The sequence below is a fragment of the Osmerus mordax genome, chromosome 21 (genome assembly GCF_038355195.1).
Source record: "Osmerus mordax isolate fOsmMor3 chromosome 21, fOsmMor3.pri, whole genome shotgun sequence".
In the NCBI taxonomy this organism is placed as follows: Eukaryota; Metazoa; Chordata; class Actinopteri; order Osmeriformes; family Osmeridae; genus Osmerus; species Osmerus mordax.
The window spans coordinates 7,277,146-7,295,767 of NC_090070.1; the positions used below are offsets into that span (position 1 = coordinate 7,277,146).

The 18,622-nt window shown below is 43.8% G+C and overlaps 2 protein-coding genes across 2 annotated transcripts; both read left to right on the plus strand.

Annotated features, from left to right (window-relative positions):
• The first annotated feature begins 5,233 nt into the window (after window positions 1-5,233).
• On the plus strand, window positions 5,234-8,204 carry LOC136965599 (keratin, type I cytoskeletal 13-like). The gene is made up of 7 exons (XM_067259783.1): window positions 5,234-5,826; window positions 6,226-6,308; window positions 6,494-6,650; window positions 6,906-7,067; window positions 7,185-7,310; window positions 7,434-7,654; window positions 7,967-8,204. The coding sequence occupies exons 1-7, from the start codon at window positions 5,308-5,310 to the stop codon at window positions 8,079-8,081; spliced, it is 1,383 nt and encodes a 460-aa protein (XP_067115884.1). The 5' UTR covers window positions 5,234-5,307; the 3' UTR covers window positions 8,082-8,204.
• A 7,125-nt stretch (window positions 8,205-15,329) lies between these two features.
• On the plus strand, window positions 15,330-18,262 carry LOC136965207 (keratin, type I cytoskeletal 13-like). Its single transcript, XM_067259264.1, has 7 exons — window positions 15,330-15,994; window positions 16,383-16,465; window positions 16,567-16,723; window positions 17,001-17,162; window positions 17,246-17,371; window positions 17,494-17,714; window positions 18,025-18,262. Exons 1-7 carry the CDS (start codon window positions 15,392-15,394, stop codon window positions 18,137-18,139), a joined length of 1,467 nt encoding a protein of 488 aa, XP_067115365.1. The 5' UTR covers window positions 15,330-15,391; the 3' UTR covers window positions 18,140-18,262.
• Window positions 18,263-18,622: the final 360 nt, after the last annotated feature.

Here is an 18,622-nt window from a genome sequence, read left to right on the forward strand (position 1 = left end):
GATGCAAGCACTTTTGTGCTTGCATTCATCTCCATTACAAAAGTAACATGACTTCACTAGTTACTGGGGATTCCAGTCATGTTCCTCTAGTAAATGTATCACGTCTGATGCTTTGTTATCCTGAAAAACTGACTAACTCCACTATCACCACTAATATTGTAATTGCATACTAATAGGCTTCACCTCAAACCGCACAAGGGAGAGTTGGTGGACATAATTTCAACACGCTGCCTTTGGCGTTGAAAAAAAACTAGATTGTGGCAGTCTTTCCCCAAGACAACAGAAAGGCAACTGATTGGATCAACAAAGTATTATTCTATCAAAATCATTGTAGTTAGACATGTCACACCTTTAACATTGTGGTATTGGATGAATCAGGGCAAAAAAACATGCTCTTGTAGATTTTGAATCCTCACTGGGCATGATTGTATGCTTCCATCTTCATACCTCATCAGATTTTCTGTGAAGACACAATTAACTGGCTTATCCCGAACACAGGAATTATGATAGGAGTGTAATATGTAGACAGTAGATGTCCTGAGGCAGAATCACCTGAGCATGGGTGTGGCTGTGCTGTTTACAGCACAAAGGCACGGAGGAGCGGGTTAGCCTGGGTTGTCACTGTGGCCTGCAGTGCAGATGCAATGTTGACAAAGTCATGAAAGAAGTTTCAAACATACGAGCATTATTCTTTCTGTAAGATTTATTTAGCCGCCATTCATCATTCATCGGTGTATTAACAAGTCCAAGTTTATAGTGGTGTGTACGTTAATAGCATGACCTTCTTTATTGAACTACAAATTATGAAATAAATAGATTAAAAGATTGTGCGACCAGAATTGTATACAATGAACAAAAAAAATCTTTGATACGCAGATTTTCTATACATTTGTGAGGTTGTCTCTTGCTGTGGTCAAGAGGTCACGGAGCAGGCCTTGGATAATACACATATAGATCAAGGAATGTGCTCTGGTCAACTTAGGTTAAGTGCAAGATGCAGAGAATAGTACAAGCAATGATTGATGACCGCATCACCTGTGTGTTGTTTCTTCTGTGCATCAAGTTTTGGGATGTGTACCGTTTAAGGAGATGTTGTGGTGGTAACTATATTTGTACAGTCCAGCCATATATAAAGGACTTCTGAGAGACATGTTTTCTCACTCATGCTAGCCACTCTGTTGTGGATTGGTGGCATGATCCGACGTCGAGCTAATAAAACCGAGTCAACCCTTTTTATAATTGTCGTGACTCTTTCCGGCCTGCCTGCTGAGAGATCTCATCCTTACAATCATTTTATGGGAATGTCATTTGAATAAAAATGATGTAAAGTGGCTGAGTGGAAGCTAGTTTGCGGACTGAGCAGTCTTGACCACAGACGTCCACGATACAGATCAGCAGTTCAACAATCCCTTTAGGTAGGAATCTGTTCCAAACCAGGTGATCAGGATACTCCTGTACCATTTGCCTGAGGGTTGAAGGTCAAACAGACTGTGGCTGAGGTGGACCAGGTTGCTGACGATTAATGTAATAAATTGCATCGCAGTATTCCAACCTCAAATCATTCTAAAGTGCATTCTAAAGACAAATACACAGTAAGTATTGAGTTGGCACACACAACAGTTTCCTTATGTTGCAGTATTGAACACTGTTTACAGCTTACAATCAGTAATTGCACGTTCTGTGTGGAAACCCATCGTTAGCAATAAACGGCAGTTATGATACAAAAGGCATCAGTAATAAAAAAGAAGAGTGACTACTGCAAAAACCAAAAAGTATTTGAATGTAAAATGTTGTTGTCTTTCTCTTGCCACGTTGCTTGCAACTTTTGAAAAAATAAATAAAAAACGATTTCCTATGAAAGCAAAACATTTGGAAAACAACTTCAACATAAAATGCATCGTCTTTCACTGAGTTTCTGGTCGTGGGGCCTCGGTCTGCTGTGAGGTTCTGTTTTGTGTGGTTCTGTGGAGCAGGGTGTGGCTGGCACCTGAAGCAGCATAAACCGGTCTGGCCCTGGCACAGATCTCCAAGTAGGAGGGGGGGGGGGGGGAGGGGGGGGAACTGGCTCTGAGAGCAGAAGCTGCCAGTGACTCATCGCAGCTTTCGATGCTTCGCATGCCCAAGGGGCATGGCTCATGAAGACTGTGTGTGTGCATGTGTGAGAGGTGTGTGTGTGTAAAAGAGAAAACACAAAGAATGGGGATGAACAAATGTAGAAAAATAGGGTTTACCTGCACAAAGGAGCTCTGATTCCTGTGTGACAGCTTGGGTGTAGGCCCTTTCCCATTGAGAGAGGGTGTATAGAGTACAGGGTGGTACAGAGAAGTTAGCTTTATTTGTACAACGGATGAAAGTTGTTGAATTAAAAGGGACTGACTATGGCAATGACAGATTTGACTAATGATGTGTTCGAAAGACTTATGTATTTTATCTTTATCGGGTCTGAGAGAAGGGGAGTGCACTGACTTGCAGTAGATCTAAGAAGATCAATTGCAAACCCCACACAAACTTGAACATGCTTTCAAGCTAAGATATCACTTTGAATGGCTTTAAAAGATTGATTGTAAAACTGAACAGCCTTGGCACACCTTGCAAGTTTTAGTGTATTGTTATGTCCTTGTTTTATCGCCTGTCTGTGCTTCTGTGTTATTGTTCATACCTGTGTGCTTATGTGTCCTATATGTTTTCTTCAAATGTTTTATATGCCATCAACCTGCCAGACACTGCAAATGAAGATGAGCATGCATGGCTCAGTCTGGCATGATGGACACAGGTGCTCATGTTATTTTATGTGTATTGCCAAAAAAAGAAAACATGACATAAAAAACGGACAATAACTTTGCCCAGTGAATGTGAATCTTTAAAATACCAATTGTAACTAATGAGTGGCATTTGTAATTTGAAATATGTTTGCTTGTGTAATTTTTCTCTTGGGTTTTGTACAGTACACTTTGTAAATAAGAATTCTGCAGTGCAATGTAGGTCTGCTCAATGCAAGTGTCAGTCTTTTCTAACCAGCTATCAACGTGTAATGCCATTAAGAGTATCGGTTGACTTTTGTGATTGACAGCAGGTACGGTATGTCCAGGAACATGTTCCATTGAGATAACATGGAGAGAAAAAAACTTTCATGCAGATCAAGGGTGGTGTGTTTTTTTCACAGTAGTTTACGTAAATGGAAATTAACAATTGCATGGTCTGCTTGCATAAATAATCTAATTCAAATATATTGGTGAACACAGTCTGACGAACAAACAACAACGTTCTATAGGCCACTAAGAAGCCATGTAATTTTTTTTATTTTAAACTGTTTCTTATCTATGATTCATAGATTGCTATCTATTCATAGACTATGAATGATAACTATATTGACTGAAGATTGTTTTTGCTGTTGGCGGTTGTCTTTAAATGTTATTAATGACATTTTATTTATATTGATATCGTTTTGATTACAAACGGTTTGGTTGGCTGCAGTATTTAAGAAAAGAAACCATTGCTACTCAACATAACTCATTTCAAGAAGATTCTTCTAGTCTATAGGCTTTTTTAATTTTAATTGCATTTTGTTGCAATCTGGTGAAAAATGAGTGTGCGAACCTGCAGAAGCACGTTTCCCAAATACATTAACTTTTTGTATTCAGTTATCCGACGCCATTATCTACACCACATCCTTCTGAAGCAGTAAACTATATTATAGTATATGCACTGCGTCATAAGGGAAATATTCCGTGGTTTAACTTGGGTGTGTACCTGACACGAAGACGAAGCTGCAGGGCAGAGATGAAGATAAAAAATGTTCACCTTTTTGTACCGTAGGCCGTCTTTCTACTCTGTTAATCATCTCAATTAAGTTTTTTCCGTCCCTCACATCGAAATTGTTTCACATTCGAGGGCAAGCATGCATTTGTTAGACCAGTGCACACGTCTTCACGCACACATCTTCTTGGGATGTTGGTAATATTTCTGAACGAGAGAGCCAACAGAGATAGTGGGATTAGTGTAATTTATCCCTAAGCCTTTATAATAGCGTTTTATTTAATGATTGTCATACTAATTCAAATAGACATCACAATAAGCTTTTGGTGCAAATGGATTAACATGCAAGTCATTTGAGTCGTGCATTCTAATGAGTCAACAAATCTTTGTAACATTTTCCAATACACAATGTGTGACTTTAATAAACCAACAGGAGCTTTATAAAAGCCTAAGGAAATACTCAAGCTTGGAAAGAGGAAAACAGGCAATAGCTTGTTCGTGCACACTCAAAACGCCAAAATGCCCTGCCAGGATATTTAGTGGGAGAGAACAGTAAAGGAATCACACATCTGTGGTAAGTTTTTCCTGGGCTTGAGTTCGGAGTGCTGAGTGATGCCAGACGGTGTAGTACTACTATTGAGGAAGAAATAAGCTTCCCTCTGCTTTGCAGACTCGTTCCTCCATTTGCAAAATGCACACTGCACTTCTGAGTTTCGCAACCTTGCTCATGAGTGAAAAGAGAACGAACTGGATGCATTCGCAAAAACACATCTTAGTTTTTATTTGCAAATGCAAAATAGAGGTGTTACATTTAGGAAAAAGCTTTGTAGATGTTCTGCTTAGATAACTGTCCAGAGACAAAGAGAGGTCTGTTCTAAATGTTGGCACAGTGTCAGGCGAAACGTTCGTTTGTACGTTTGCGTTTCATGTTGTCACAGCAACAGGTACAGACATAGTTTCGTTGTGCCAAACAATGTAGCTGGATATGGTAACAGTACAATTCAAATAACTGCATGTCGTTGTAAAAGTTTCTGGGATGATTGATTGACAGACTAACCTGAGGCGAACACCAGTGGGTGTGTCTGCTGTCCCCCAGATACATCAGTGTGCTTGTTTTCAATACATGTATGAGAGCAACTTTCACTCACCTGTGTGATATGGATGTGCATATCTATACTTCTATTCATATTGGTCGAACTTCCCAGATGCGTCTGTATGCATGCATTAAGCCGATGTACTGTACGTGTTCATACAACACACGTTTGTTTCCATGCAAATGTTGGATGTGATCATGCCCCACATCCATCCTCACTCCTATCTCTATCTGCATCTGCCTTCAAGGGTACTAACAGGGTGGAGTAAGAGCTCCTGCCTTTCATGAGGTTACACCTCTCCCCATTCCACCCATCCACCTCTCCCTCCTCCTCCCTGCCTCCCTCCCTCCGATCCTGCTGTGTATAAAAGGGAACAAGGTCTGGGCGGTGTGGCAGTCTATCTCCTCATCCAGGGCAGGCAGACTTCCTCTCTTTCTCTCTCTCTTTCGCAGTGACCATGTCCACCTCCTACTCCAGCAAAACCAGTTACTCCTCCGGCGGCGGAGGAAGCAGCGGAGGCTCCATGAGGTATGGAGGCTCATCAGGCGGCTCCAGTATGTACATGGGCGGCGGCGGTGGTGGAGGCGGCAGCAGCGGCGGTTACGGCCGCATCTCCGCCATGAGGGCCGGCAGTGTTTATGGAGGCGCAGGAGGCTCCGGAACACGCATCTCCAGTTCTTCCTTCGGTTCCGGTGGCGGTGGCGGCGGTGGTGGTGCTGGTTACGGCTTCGGCTTCGGTATGGGAGGAGGCGGAGGAGGCGGTGGAGGCGTCACAGATCACACATCAGCCAACGAGAAGGCCACCATGCAGAACCTGAATGACCGTCTGGCCACCTACCTGGACAAGGTGCGCATCCTGGAGAAGGCCAACGGTGAGCTGGAGTTGAAGATCCGCCTTTTCCTGGAGAGCAAGACCTCCCCATCGTCCCGCGACTACTCTGCCTTCTATGTCACCATCACCGATCTGCAGAACAAGGTATGTCACCTGATCCCTACAGCTGCCAAAACAAATAACCACATAACTATGGATTGAATTACTATAGATAGCAACTCTTTTTGAATGCAAGACAAATCCATTTCACCCTAGAGAGACATCATAAAATACCTTTACTGCTAGCTGGGGTTGCAAAGAAAGCTGATTGTGTAAGGTTCATAAAAGTCTCAGTGTAACTGCAGCACCCATGACGATCCCTGAGGCGATTGCGTAAGATGCAATTTGTCTCTCTTTCCCTGGAGTTATGGCTTTTCAAAGCAATTTGCCACCGTTTAGCTGACGCCCAACGCTCAACAATCCCAATGGCATTTTTGCAAAGCCTGGACTTGTGCAATTCCATTCGTTATCTTATCTTGAAACATGTTGCTAACCTTCCTACAGATCCAGGATGCCACCCGCTACAATGGAGGCATCTACCTGGCCATCGACAACGCTAAACTGGCAGCTGATGACTTCAGAACCAAGTAGGCTTCCAAACCCCTGACAAAGAATTGGTGTCACACCAAATAGCACAAAGCCAAATCCGTAGATACCATCATAAAGTCAATACTCTTATAGTAACAGACATTGGGTGCCTCCAAGCAGAGGTGATTTAGTATAAAGTTTTCCTCCTGGTCAATGACCTGATACGATGCCCCCTCCCCACCAGGTACGAGAATGAGCTGGCCATGCGGCAGTCGGTCGAGGCGGACATCGCTGGGCTCAAGAGGCTGTTGGATGAGCTGACCCTGGCCAGGTCCGACCTGGAGATGCAGATCGAGGGTCTGAGGGAGGAGCTCATCTTCCTGAAGAAGAACCATGAGGAGGTGGGTGGGAATGGAGTGGTGGAAAAGGGAGCATGCCAAAAGGCTGAACCCTACCTATTAGTCCTATAACTGTTTGTTTTTTGTGGGGGGGAATAATCACTATACCATAGTTTAGCTTTTGATAGCCATCATCGACGATAGTTTCCTTAAAAGTTCAAATCCTCTGTCATTTATAAATCAAGCTCATATGAAGTTCTTGTATCCAAGACAAACAAACCCTCTATGAAGAGAACTCACGTATGTCCCCCACTGTAGGAACTCCTGGCCATGAGGGCGCAGATGACTGGCCAGGTGAACGTGGAGGTGGACGCAGCGCCTCAAGAGGACCTCAGCAGAGTCATGGCTGAGATCCGCGAGCAGTACGAGGGCGTCTCCGCCAAGAACCAGCGAGACCTGGACAGCTGGTTCCAGAGCAAGGTACTAACTACAATTCCACCCTTAGCACCCTCTATAGAAACAGTATGGGCTTTCGATTGAATCAGCTGACCATCGAGGACTGGATAAACGGCTGACCCTCTCACTGTTTACCCACAGTCAGAGAGTCTGAACAAGGAAGTAGCCGCCAGCACAGAAGTCCTCCAGTCCTCCAAGTCGGAGATCTCAGAAATTCGTCGCACGCTGCAAGGCCTGGAGATCGAGCTTCAGTCCCAGCTCAGCATGGTGAGTCCTGGCCGAGCATCAGCGCTTGCTGCCCTGTATACCAATGCCTGAGTTGTGTTCCGACTCGCTTTACCCCCAATCCCTCACCTCGATCCGTCTTTTCTCCAAATGCCTGACCAATAGAAATCCTCCCTGGAGGGCACGCTCGCAGACACAGAAGGGCGGTACTCGATGCAGCTCCAGGGTCTTCAGAGGCAGGTCACCAGCCTTGAGCAGCAGCTGATGAGCATGCGCAGCGACATGGAACGCCAGGGCCAGGAGTACAAGATGCTGCTGGACATCAAGACCAGGCTGGAGATGGAGATCGCCGAGTACAGGAGGCTGCTGGACGGAGAGGTCTCAGGGTAAGCGAGGCAGACTGGGGAGAAAGAACAAACAAGGGATGGATGTAACCTAGGTAACTGATTTAGTCACCAGTAGTAGCACGGTAGTTTTGCTTTGATGTGTGTTTAAGTAGCACTCTATCATAGTGTGCCAGCAATTCACTAGAATGCTAGCCCACTGTGCTTCTTGTGAGGTGAGCACACAGATTCTCTTTTCTTCATTAAACCACAGTCAACCAAAGATGGTCTTAGGGGAAGATGTCAGCTTGTAAACAAACCGTAAGAAGCATACACTAATCCAGTAAGATGCTCTTTGTTCCATCTTTCTTACAGCATCAGCGACATGTCCTCCACAGTGACCTCCTCTAAGAGCACACGCAAGGTGGTGGTGGTCACAGAGGAGGTTGTAGACGGCAAGGTGGTGTCTTCTTCTGCCACAAGCTCCTAGTGGGCTGAAACAGCAAGCCGCACACAAAGAGTTAACCCCCTTCCAAGAACATCCGGGTAGAACACTGTCAACTGTTCTTCATTTGAAAGCAATAAAGATACTCTCAGTGTGCTGACAATGCCATCTTTGTGTTCTGTGTCTGATTTGGCTCCCTCCCTATACATCTGACTGCCATTTTGGAGTTTGTCGTTTGAACATGAGGCCAAGAGAATAGTATTTTGTAAAAGTGCATGCGTCAGTGACGGGTCATGATTAGTGTGATCTATGAGGCACAGATGTGGAAGATTACTGTCAGCAGAGATTGGAGTTGTCATTAATGAGTACAAGAAAGGAAGACCTAATTTGATAAGTGATATTAAGTTGTTGGGGTGGGAGAATTGTTAGCCCTTCCCTGAATTCCAAGTAACATGTAGGTTAAGGTATAGGTCTTATCTGATCTGTTTACCTTTGGGACTTGAGGTTGTGCGACCTCTGACCTTACCTCGTTTCACAATTTAAAGGAATGCAGTCTTTGCAAAATCTTTAGGAATTTTAGCAAGAAACATGTTTATCTTGTTTGGAGCTGTTGGGGACAACGTTTCGAGGGAGAGAAAAAGACGAGAAAAACACTTTAATCACACGCCTGTCACGTCCTTTATCTCAGTTTCTTTCGCCTCCACACCTTTCCTACACAACTTCCCACCTCTCTTTTCCTGCCCCCCCCCCCCTCCCCCGCCCTGGCCGTCAATTTTTTGTGCTGTTTACAGCACAAAGGCACGAAGGAGCGGAATATCCTGGGTTGTAGCTGTGGCCTGCAGTGCAGAAGCAATGTTGAAGCCATGAAAGAAGTTTCAAACATACAAGCAGTATGCTTTCTGTATTATTTATTTAGCCGCCATTCATCATTCATCGGTGTATTAACAAGTTCAAGTTTAAAGTCGTGTGTACGTTAATAGCATGATCTTCTTTATTGAACTACAAATTATGAAATAAATAGCCTAGATTAAAAGATTGTGCGACTATAATATGGTGTATTTAAAATTTGATACAATAAACAATAATAAAAAAAAATTGTAATTCAATAATTTAATGGGAACGTAATTTGAATACAAATTATTTAAAGTGGCTGAGTGGTATGGAGGACCAAACCTATGGAGGACCAAACCTGCCATAATTACAAATGAATGAATGAATAAATAAATGTCCACATCCATGCATTTAGACAGAAATAAACAGCAAATGTTTACTCCTCGACAGGTCTGCAAACGCCTTTGTAAACCGAGATTTGTTAAAACGTTTGTTAACCGAGACCGTAGGTCGAATTTTGTTAAAACAAATCGTTTTAACAAATCGAGGCGACAAAGCGTTTGCTGACCTGTCGAGGAGTAAACATTTGGTTTCTTATATACTACAACAATACGTGGGAAGATCACAAATCAAACAGGTCGAATCTGGAGCAGACGCCATGTTGTCAGAGCAATCAGCTGCACTTGCACTGGTGAAGTAACTACACCTCCAAGGCAACATATCAACAACATCAATTCGTCTTCTGTCTGCTTCAGATACTTTTTTAAAACGCGAAGCGATTGCGGGGCGTTTTTTAGGCAACTTAGGCTACTTTGTTGCCGAGCAGATGCTACGTTGTTAAGGTCAATGGCTACATCTCCAAGGCAACCGCTTGTTGCTAGGTCCATAAAACCGTTTATTTACCTCCTTTATTCATTCATTCATTTATTCATTCATTTATTTATTCATTCATCCATTCATTGTTCCCAATATGATAATGAGAGGAGGCCAGTATAGTAGGCGTGGAAACCGACGTTCAGACATTGCAATAAATCCAGAGCCATAGATTCAATCTAGCTAACGCCTGGGACACACTGGCTGCGAAGCGCCCTGAAGCGCCACAATCTGCTACGAATGACGCGATGCTTTAAAATGTTTACATTTTGAGAATTGATCGGATATCATTTTTATGGACAAAATAGCCTACATGGCCAGGCTGGCCGAACTCGTTGAAAACAAAGATTTAATTATATTTGGATAAACATGTTATAAAGATTTGACTATGTTAGTTGTGGGCTATCAATTAACACCCAACTTCACTACGCTGACCTTCCAACCATGTGTTTACCCCGATAAAAACGATATCCGATCAATGTACCATGTCAGCTGTACATGTATAAAAGGAAAGCTCAGAGAAGGTGAAAGGCTTTGTGACCAGCGTGGAGAAATGCGCGTCTAGTGTGAACAGCATCGCGTCATTCGTAGCAGATTGTGGCGCTTCAGGGCGCTTCGCAGCCAGTGTGTCCCAGGCGTTAGCTAGATTGAATCTATGGCTCTGGATTGATTGCAATGTCTGAACGTCAGTTTCCACGCCTACTGGCCTCCTCTCATTATCATATTGGGAACAATGAATGAATGAATGAATGAATGAATAAATGAATAAATAAATGAATACATAAATGAATACATAAATAAATGAATGAATAAATCAATCAATCAATAAATGAATACAAAAATAAATGCATACATAATGTAAAATATATGTAACTATTGATTGACAATTGTGCATTAATTAATACATATATTCGGTTATTTCTGTCTAAATGCATGGATGTGGACATTTATTTATTCATTCATTCATTTGTAAATATGGCAGGTTTGGTCCTCCATACAGACGTTGGTTGAATCATTAATGTAGACTTTGCTGTGATAATATGTTCAGGCAGGTCTCATACATACAGCCGTTGACTACTGATAACTGACTAACTTTGGGGGCTTAGACCCTCGCCCCTTGGCTTGAGGCAACAGCCCCGGTGGATGTATCTCCCCCAATAATTTTTGTTTGATTCTCGAACCTGGCTCATACTACTAACTTTTTCATAGAATTTTTTCTTCGTGGATACGAATTTTTCGTGGATACGAACAGGGAGACGAGCACAAAAGGGAAAATCAGCAAATCGCTGATTTACCTGAGCTGAATGAGAACAAGGAGAAAGGACTTGATAATCTACAGTTGCCTGCCTTTATTGTAGCACGTTTTACAAATGGTTGCACACATAGGCTACATGACGGTTGTTTGTAGAGTTTATTTCCGTTATTTTAAAGCAGATTTAACCATTTTGTAATGAACGCTCATGCAGGGGCGTAGCCAGGACAATATTTCTGGGGGGGCCAGCTCTGGCCAGTCTTGTATTTGGGGTGGCACTTGATTGTCAAAAACTACTATTTTAAAACTCACACACTGCATCACTCAGAGCAGCAGTTTTCCAACGGTATCCAGTGGTTAGCTGCTAGTCTCCATTGAAGCACTGTCAGAATGCAGGTACGTTGGTTTGTGTCTTGTGCTGTTGATGGGGGCGTGGCCCAACATGTTGCGAATATGCGGCTGGTAGCGTAAGTGACAAATGACAATATAAGACGACTTTATAAAAAAAATACTAATGAATTTTTTCACCTTCATACCATTTCTGTATAGGAGCAAAACGGTTAAACTAGGATTTTTTGTCCTCATGCTCCTAATGGAGTACAAGCAAGTCATCATCAGGTCCAGATCAGAATATTTTTCTAAGTTGATTAGTAAGAAACAGCACAACACTAAATTCCTATTTGATACAGTTGCAAAACTCACTAAGAAAAGTACACACGGTGTTAGTACAGATCTCTCTCCCTTCCTGCCAAACTTCATAAGAAACACCTCCCTATCATTGTTAATAATAATAAAACACATTTTTCCAAAGCGTGTGGTAGTTCTCCAGGCTGTATAGACATGTATAGCTGAGTATCATCTGCATGGCAGTGAATATTTACCCCGGAGCTTCTAATTATTTTTCCTAAAGGCAGCATGTAGAGCGAAAATAGCAGAGAGGCTAGGACGTAACCCTGTGGTACTATTTTACAGTGGAACTCCTGGATGGGCGGCCATCATAGTGGACAAATTGTGATCTGTCAGATAGATACAATCTAAACCACTGAAGTGAAGTACCAGAAATCCCAACATAGTTCTCCATACGTTCCAGGAGAATTTGATGATCCAGTGTCAAAAGCTGCACTTAGGTCTAAGAGAATCAGGACAGAGATAGATCCTGCATCAGAGGCTAATAGTAGATGATTGACTACCTTGGCTAATGCAGTTTCAGTGCTGTGGTGAAGACAAAATCCAGACTGGAGAGGTTCAAAAAGCTGATTTAAGGAAAGGTGCTCAGTGAGCTGTTGTACTACAATTTTTTCTAGAATCTTTGAGAGAAATCACAAATTTGAAATTGGCCTGTAGTTGCTAAGACATCCGGGATCCAGGCTTGTTTTTTTCAGTAGGGACTTAATAATCGCACCTACATTAACATTTAGCAGACGCTCTTATCCAGAGCAACTTACAGTAAGTACAGGGTCATTCCCCCGAGGCAAGTAGGGTGAAGTGCCTTGCCGAAGGACACAACATCATTTTTGCATGGCCGGGAATTGAACTGGCAACCTTCAGATTACTAGCTCGATTCCCTAACCTATTCCCTAACCGCTCAGCCACCTGACTCCCTTTTATCTTTATCGGGTCTGAAAGAAGGGGAGTGCACTGACTTGCAGTAGATCGAAGAAGATCAACTGCAAACCCCACACAAACTTGGACATGTTTTCAAGCTAAGATATCACTTTGAATGGCTTTAAAAGATTGATTGTAAAACTGAACAGCCTTGGTACACCTTGCATATTTTAGGGTATTGTTATGTCCTTGTTTTATTGCCTGTCTGTGCTTATGTGCTATTGTTCATACCTGTGTGCTTATGTGTCCTGTATGTTTTCTTCAAATGTTTTATATGCCATAAACCTGCCAAAGACTGCAAATGAAAAATGAGCATGCATGGCTAAGTCTGGCACATTTACATGGTGGACCCAAGTACTCATGTTATTTGATGTGTATTGCAAAAAAACAAAAAAAACAATAACTTGCATGTGGCCAGTGAATGTGAATATTTAAAATACAAATTGTAACTACAATAAGTGGCATTTGTAATTTGAAATATGTTTGCTTAATGTTATTTTTGTCTTGGGTATTGTACAGTACACTTTGTAAATAAGAACTCTGCAGTGCAATGTAGGTCTGCTCTATGCAAGTGTCAGCCTTGTCTAACCAGCTATCAGTGTGGAATTCCATTGGACAGTGTCTGGAGAGTATCGGTTGACTTTTGTGATTTACAGTAGGTAAGTCCAGGAACATGTTCCATTGAGATAAAATGGAGAAAGAAAACCTGCTTCATGCAGATCAAGGGTGGTGTGTTTTTTTATCGTAGTTTACAAAAATGGAAATGAACGATTGCATGGTCTGCTTGCGTAAATAATTTAATTAAAATAAATTGGTGAACATGCACAGTCTGACGAAAAAACAACACGTTGTATGGACCACTAAGAAGCCATGTAAAAAATATATTTTAAACAGTTTATTATCTTATCTATGACTGATAACTACTGTATATTGACTGAAGATTTGATTACAAAAGGTTTGGTTGGCTGCAGTAGGCCTATTCAAGAAAAGAACCCTGTCTGGACCGTTGTGGATAAGGGCGTCTGCTAAATGACAACATTACTCATTTCAAGAATATTCTTCAAGTCTATTCAAATTCTTTTATTTTCTTTTTCTTTTGTTGCAAAATAAGTGTGCGATCCTGCAGAAGCAAGTTTCCCCTATACCTTAAACTTTTTGTATTCAGTTTTCCAACGCCATTATCTACACCACATCCTTCTGAGTAAGCGGTAAACTATGTTATAACTTGCAATAAGTGCACTGCAGTGATTGTCATAAGGGAAATATTCCATGATTCAATTTGGGTGTGTACCTGACATGAAGACTAAGCTGCAGGGCAGAGATGAAGATAAAAAAATATTCACCTTTTTGTACCGTAGGCCGTCTTTCTACTCTGTTAAGCATCTCACTTAAGTTTTTTTCCGTCCCTCACATCGAAATTGTTTCACAAAATTCGAGGGCAAGCATGCATTTGTTTGACCAGTGCACACATCTTCACGCACACATCTTCTTGGGATTTTGGTAATATTACTGAACGAGAGAGCCAACAGAGATAGTTGGATTAGTGTAATTTATCCCTAAGCCTTTATAATAGCGTTTTATTTAATGATTGTCATACTTGTCTTGCTCCGTCAGAGGTATCGGGACGATGTTCGCCCCTCACTGGGGTCGAACACGCCACCTCTGACTTCCCAAGCGCGACCACTACCAACTACGTCAACGAAAAGCTAGCAATTCGTTGACGTGGGTGGACCGCTACATACCTGAGAAGTGAGTTTCACCGATACACACCGGCTGCAGTGGGATTAGTGTAACGTATTTCCTAAGCCTTTATAATAGCGTTGTATTTAATGATTGCCAATTTGCCATGCTAATGCAATTAGACCATGATTCACCCAAATCATTTGCGTTATCATAATAAAGCTTTTGGTGCAAATGGATAACATGCAAGTCTTTTGAACCGTGCATTCTCTAATGAGTCAACAACGCTTTGTAACATTTTCCAATACATGTGCGACTTTAATAAACCAACAGGAGATGTATACAAGCCTAAAGGAAATACACAAGCTTGGAAAGAGGAAAACAGGCAAGAGCTTGTTCATACACACTGAAAACGCCAAAATGCCCTGCCAGGATATTTAGTGGGAGAGAACAGTAAAGCAATCACACATCTGTTTTTCCTGGGCTTGAGTTTGGAGTGCTGAGTGATGCCAGACGGTGTACTACTACTATTGAGGAAGAAATAAGTTTCCCTCTTCCTTACAGACTCGTTCCTCCATTTGCAAAATGCACACTGCACTTTTGCAACCTTGCTCATTAGTGAAAAGAGAACGAACTGGATGCATTTGCAAAAACACATCACCGATTTTTTGCGAATGCAAAATATGGGTGTTACATTTAGGAAAAAGCTTTGTAGATGTTCTGGATAGGTAACTGTCCGGAGACAAAGAGAGGTCTGTTCTTAATGTTGGCATAGTCTCAGGCAAAATGTTCATTTGTACTTTTGCATTTCTGTTCAGGACACCACAGCTGCATGTTGCATGTCTCAGCAACAGGTACAGACTTAGTTTCGTTGTGCCAAACATTGTACCTGCAAGGGTACAAACAGGGTGGAGTAAGAGCCTCTGCCTTTCATGAGGTAATGCCTCTCCCCATTCTACCCATCAACCTCTCCCTCCTCCTCCCTGCCTGCCTCCCTGCCTCAGATCCTGCTGTGTATAAAAGCTGACAAGGTCTGGACGGTGTGGCAGTCTATCTCCTCATCCAGGGCAGGCAGGCAGACTCCCTCTCTTTCTCTCTCTCACTCGCAGTGACCATGTCCACCTCCTACTCCAGCAAAACCAGCTACTCCTCCGGTGGCGGCGGAAGCAGCGGAGGCTCCATGAGGTATGGAGGCTCATCAGGCGGCTCCAGTATGTACATGGGCGGCGGCGGTGGTGGAGGCGGCAGCAGCGGACGCTCCATGAGGTATGGAGGCTCATCAGGCGGCTCCAGTATGTACATGGGCGGCGGCGGTGGTGGAGGCGGCAGCAGTGGCGGTTACGGCCGCATCTCAGCCATGAGGGCCGGCAGTGTTTATGGAGGCGCAGGAGGCTCCGGAACACGCATCTCCAGTTCTTCCTTCAGTTCCGGTGGCGGCGGCGGCGGTGGTGGTGCTGGTTACGGCTACGGCTTCGGTATGGGAGGAGGCGGAGGAGGCGGTGGAGGCGGCGTCACAGATCACACATCAGCCAATGAGAAGGCCACCATGCAGAATCTGAATGACCGTCTGGCCTCCTACCTGGACAAGGTGCGCACCTTGGAGAAGGCCAACGGTGAGCTGGAGTTGAAGATCCGCCAGTTCCTGGAGAGCAAGACCTCCCCAAAATCCCGCGACTACTCTGCCTTCTATGTCACCATCACCGATCTGCAGAACAAGGTATGTCACCTGATCCCTACAGCTGCCAAAACAAATAACCACATAACTATGGATTGAATTAGCAACCCTTTTTGAATGCCAGACAAATCCATTTCACCCTAGAGAGACATCATAAAATACCTTTACTGCTAGCTGGGATTGTAAAGAAAGCTGACTGTAAGGTTCATGAAAGTTTCAGTATAACTGCAGCATCCATGACGATCCCTGAGGCGATTGCGTAAGATGCAATTCATCTCCTTTTCCCTGGAGTTCCCTTTCAAAGCAATTTGTCACCGTTTAGCTGATTCCCAATGCTTAAAAATCCCAAAGGCATTCTGCAAAGCCTGGACTTATGCAATTCCATTCGTTATCTTATCTTGCAACATGTTGCTAACTTCCATTCCCACAGATCCAGGAAGCCACCCGCTACAACGGAGGCATCCACCTGGCCATCGACAACGCTAAACTGGCAGCTGATGACTTCAGAACCAAGTAGGCTTCCAAACCACTCAAAAAGGATTAGTGTCACACCAAATAGCACAAAGTCAAATCCGTAGATACCATCATAAAGTTCTATGCCCCCACCCCACCAGGTATGAGAATGAGCTGGTCATGCGGCAGTCGGTCGAGGCGGACATCGCCGGGCTCAAGAGGATGTTAGATGAGCTGACCCTGGCCAGGTCCGACCTGGAGATGCAGATCGAGGGTCTGAAGGAGGAGCTCATCTACATGAAGAAGAACCATGAGGAGGTGGGTGGGGATGGAGTGGTGGAGAAGGGAGCATGCCAAAAGGCTGAACCCCACCAGTTAGTCCTATAACTGTTTGATTGTTTGTTTGTTTTTTTGTTGGGGGGGGGGGGGGTAAATCACTATACCATAGATAAGCTTTTGATGGCCATCGTCGACAATAGTTTCCCTAACAAAGTACATATCTTCTTTCATTTATAAATCAAGCTCATATGAAGTTCTTGTATCCGAGACAAACAAATCCTTTATGAAGAGAGCTCACGTATATCCCCCGCTATAGGAACTCCTGGCCATGAGGGCGCAGATGACCGGCCAGGTGAACGTGGAGGTGGACGCAGCGCCTCAAGAGGACCTCAGCAGTGTCATGGCTGAGATCCGCCAGCAGTACGAGGGCGTCTCCGCCAAGAACCAGCGAGACCTGGACAGCTGGTTCCAGAGCAAGGTACTAACTACAATTCCGCCCATCGATTCAGCTGACCATCGAGGACTGGATAAACAGTTGACCCTCTCACTGTTTACCCACAGTCAGAGAGTCTGAACAAGGAAGTAGCCGCCAACACAGAAGTCCTCCAGTCCTCCAAGTCGGAGATCTCAGAAATTCGTCGCACGCTGCAAGGTCTGGAGATTGAGCTGCAGTCCCAGCTCAGCATGGTCAGTCCCAGCCGAGCATCAGCGCTTGCTGCCCTGTATACCAATGTCCGGGTTGTGTTCCGACTCGCATTCCCACAATCCCTCACCTCAATCCATCTTTTTCTCCAATGCCTGACCAATAGAAAGCCTCCATGGAGAACTCGCTGGCAGACACAAAAGGGCGGTACTCGATGCAGCTCCAGGGTCTTCAGAGGCAGGTCACCAGCCTTGAGCAGCAGCTGATGAGCATGCACAGCGACATGGAACGCCAGGGCCAGGAGTACAAGATGCTGCTGGACATCAAGACCAGGCTGGAGATGGAGATCGCCGAGTACAGGAGGCTGCTGGACGGAGAGGTCTCAGGGTAAGCGAGGCAGACTGGGGAGAAAGAACAAACAAGGGATGGATGTAACTTAGGTAACTGATTTAGTCACCAGTAGTAGCACGGTAGTTTTGCTTTGATATGTGTTTAAGTAGCACTCTATCAGTGTGCCATCAATTCACTAGAATGCTAGCCCACTGTCCTTCTTGTGAGGTGAGCACACAGATCCTCTTTTCTTCATTAAACCACAGTCAACCAAAGATGGTCTTAGGGGAAGATGTCAGCTTGTAAACAAACCGTAAGAAGCATACACTAATCCAGTAAGATGCTATTTGTTCCTTCTTTCTTACAGCATCAGCAACGTCTCCTCCACAATTACCTCCTCTAAGCCCACACGCAAGGTGGTGGTGGTCACAGAGGAGGTTGTGGACGGCAAGGTGGTGTCCTCTTCTGCCAAAAGTTCCTAGTGGGCTGAAACAGCAAGCAGCACATCAAGAGTTAACTCCCTTCCAAGAACATCTGAGTAGAACACTGTCAACTGTTCTTCATTTGAAAGCAATAAAGATACTGTCAGTGTGCTGACAATGCCATCTTTGTGTTCTGTGTCTGATTTGGCTCCCTCCCTTTACATCTGACTGCCATTTTGGAGTTCATCATCTGAACATGAGGCCAAGAGAATAGTATTTTGAAAGTGCATGCGTCAGTGACGGGTCATGATTAGTGTGATCAATGAGGCACTGTGTGGAAGATTACTGTCATCAGAGATTGGATTTGTCATTAATGAGTACAAGAAAGGAAGACCTAATTTGATAAGTGATATTAAGTTGTTGGTGTGGGAGAATTGTTAGCCCTTCCAAGAACTCCAAGTAACATGTAGGTTAAGGTATAGGTCTTATCTGATCTGTTTACCTCCGGAACTTGAGGTTGTGCGACCTCTGACCTTACCTTGT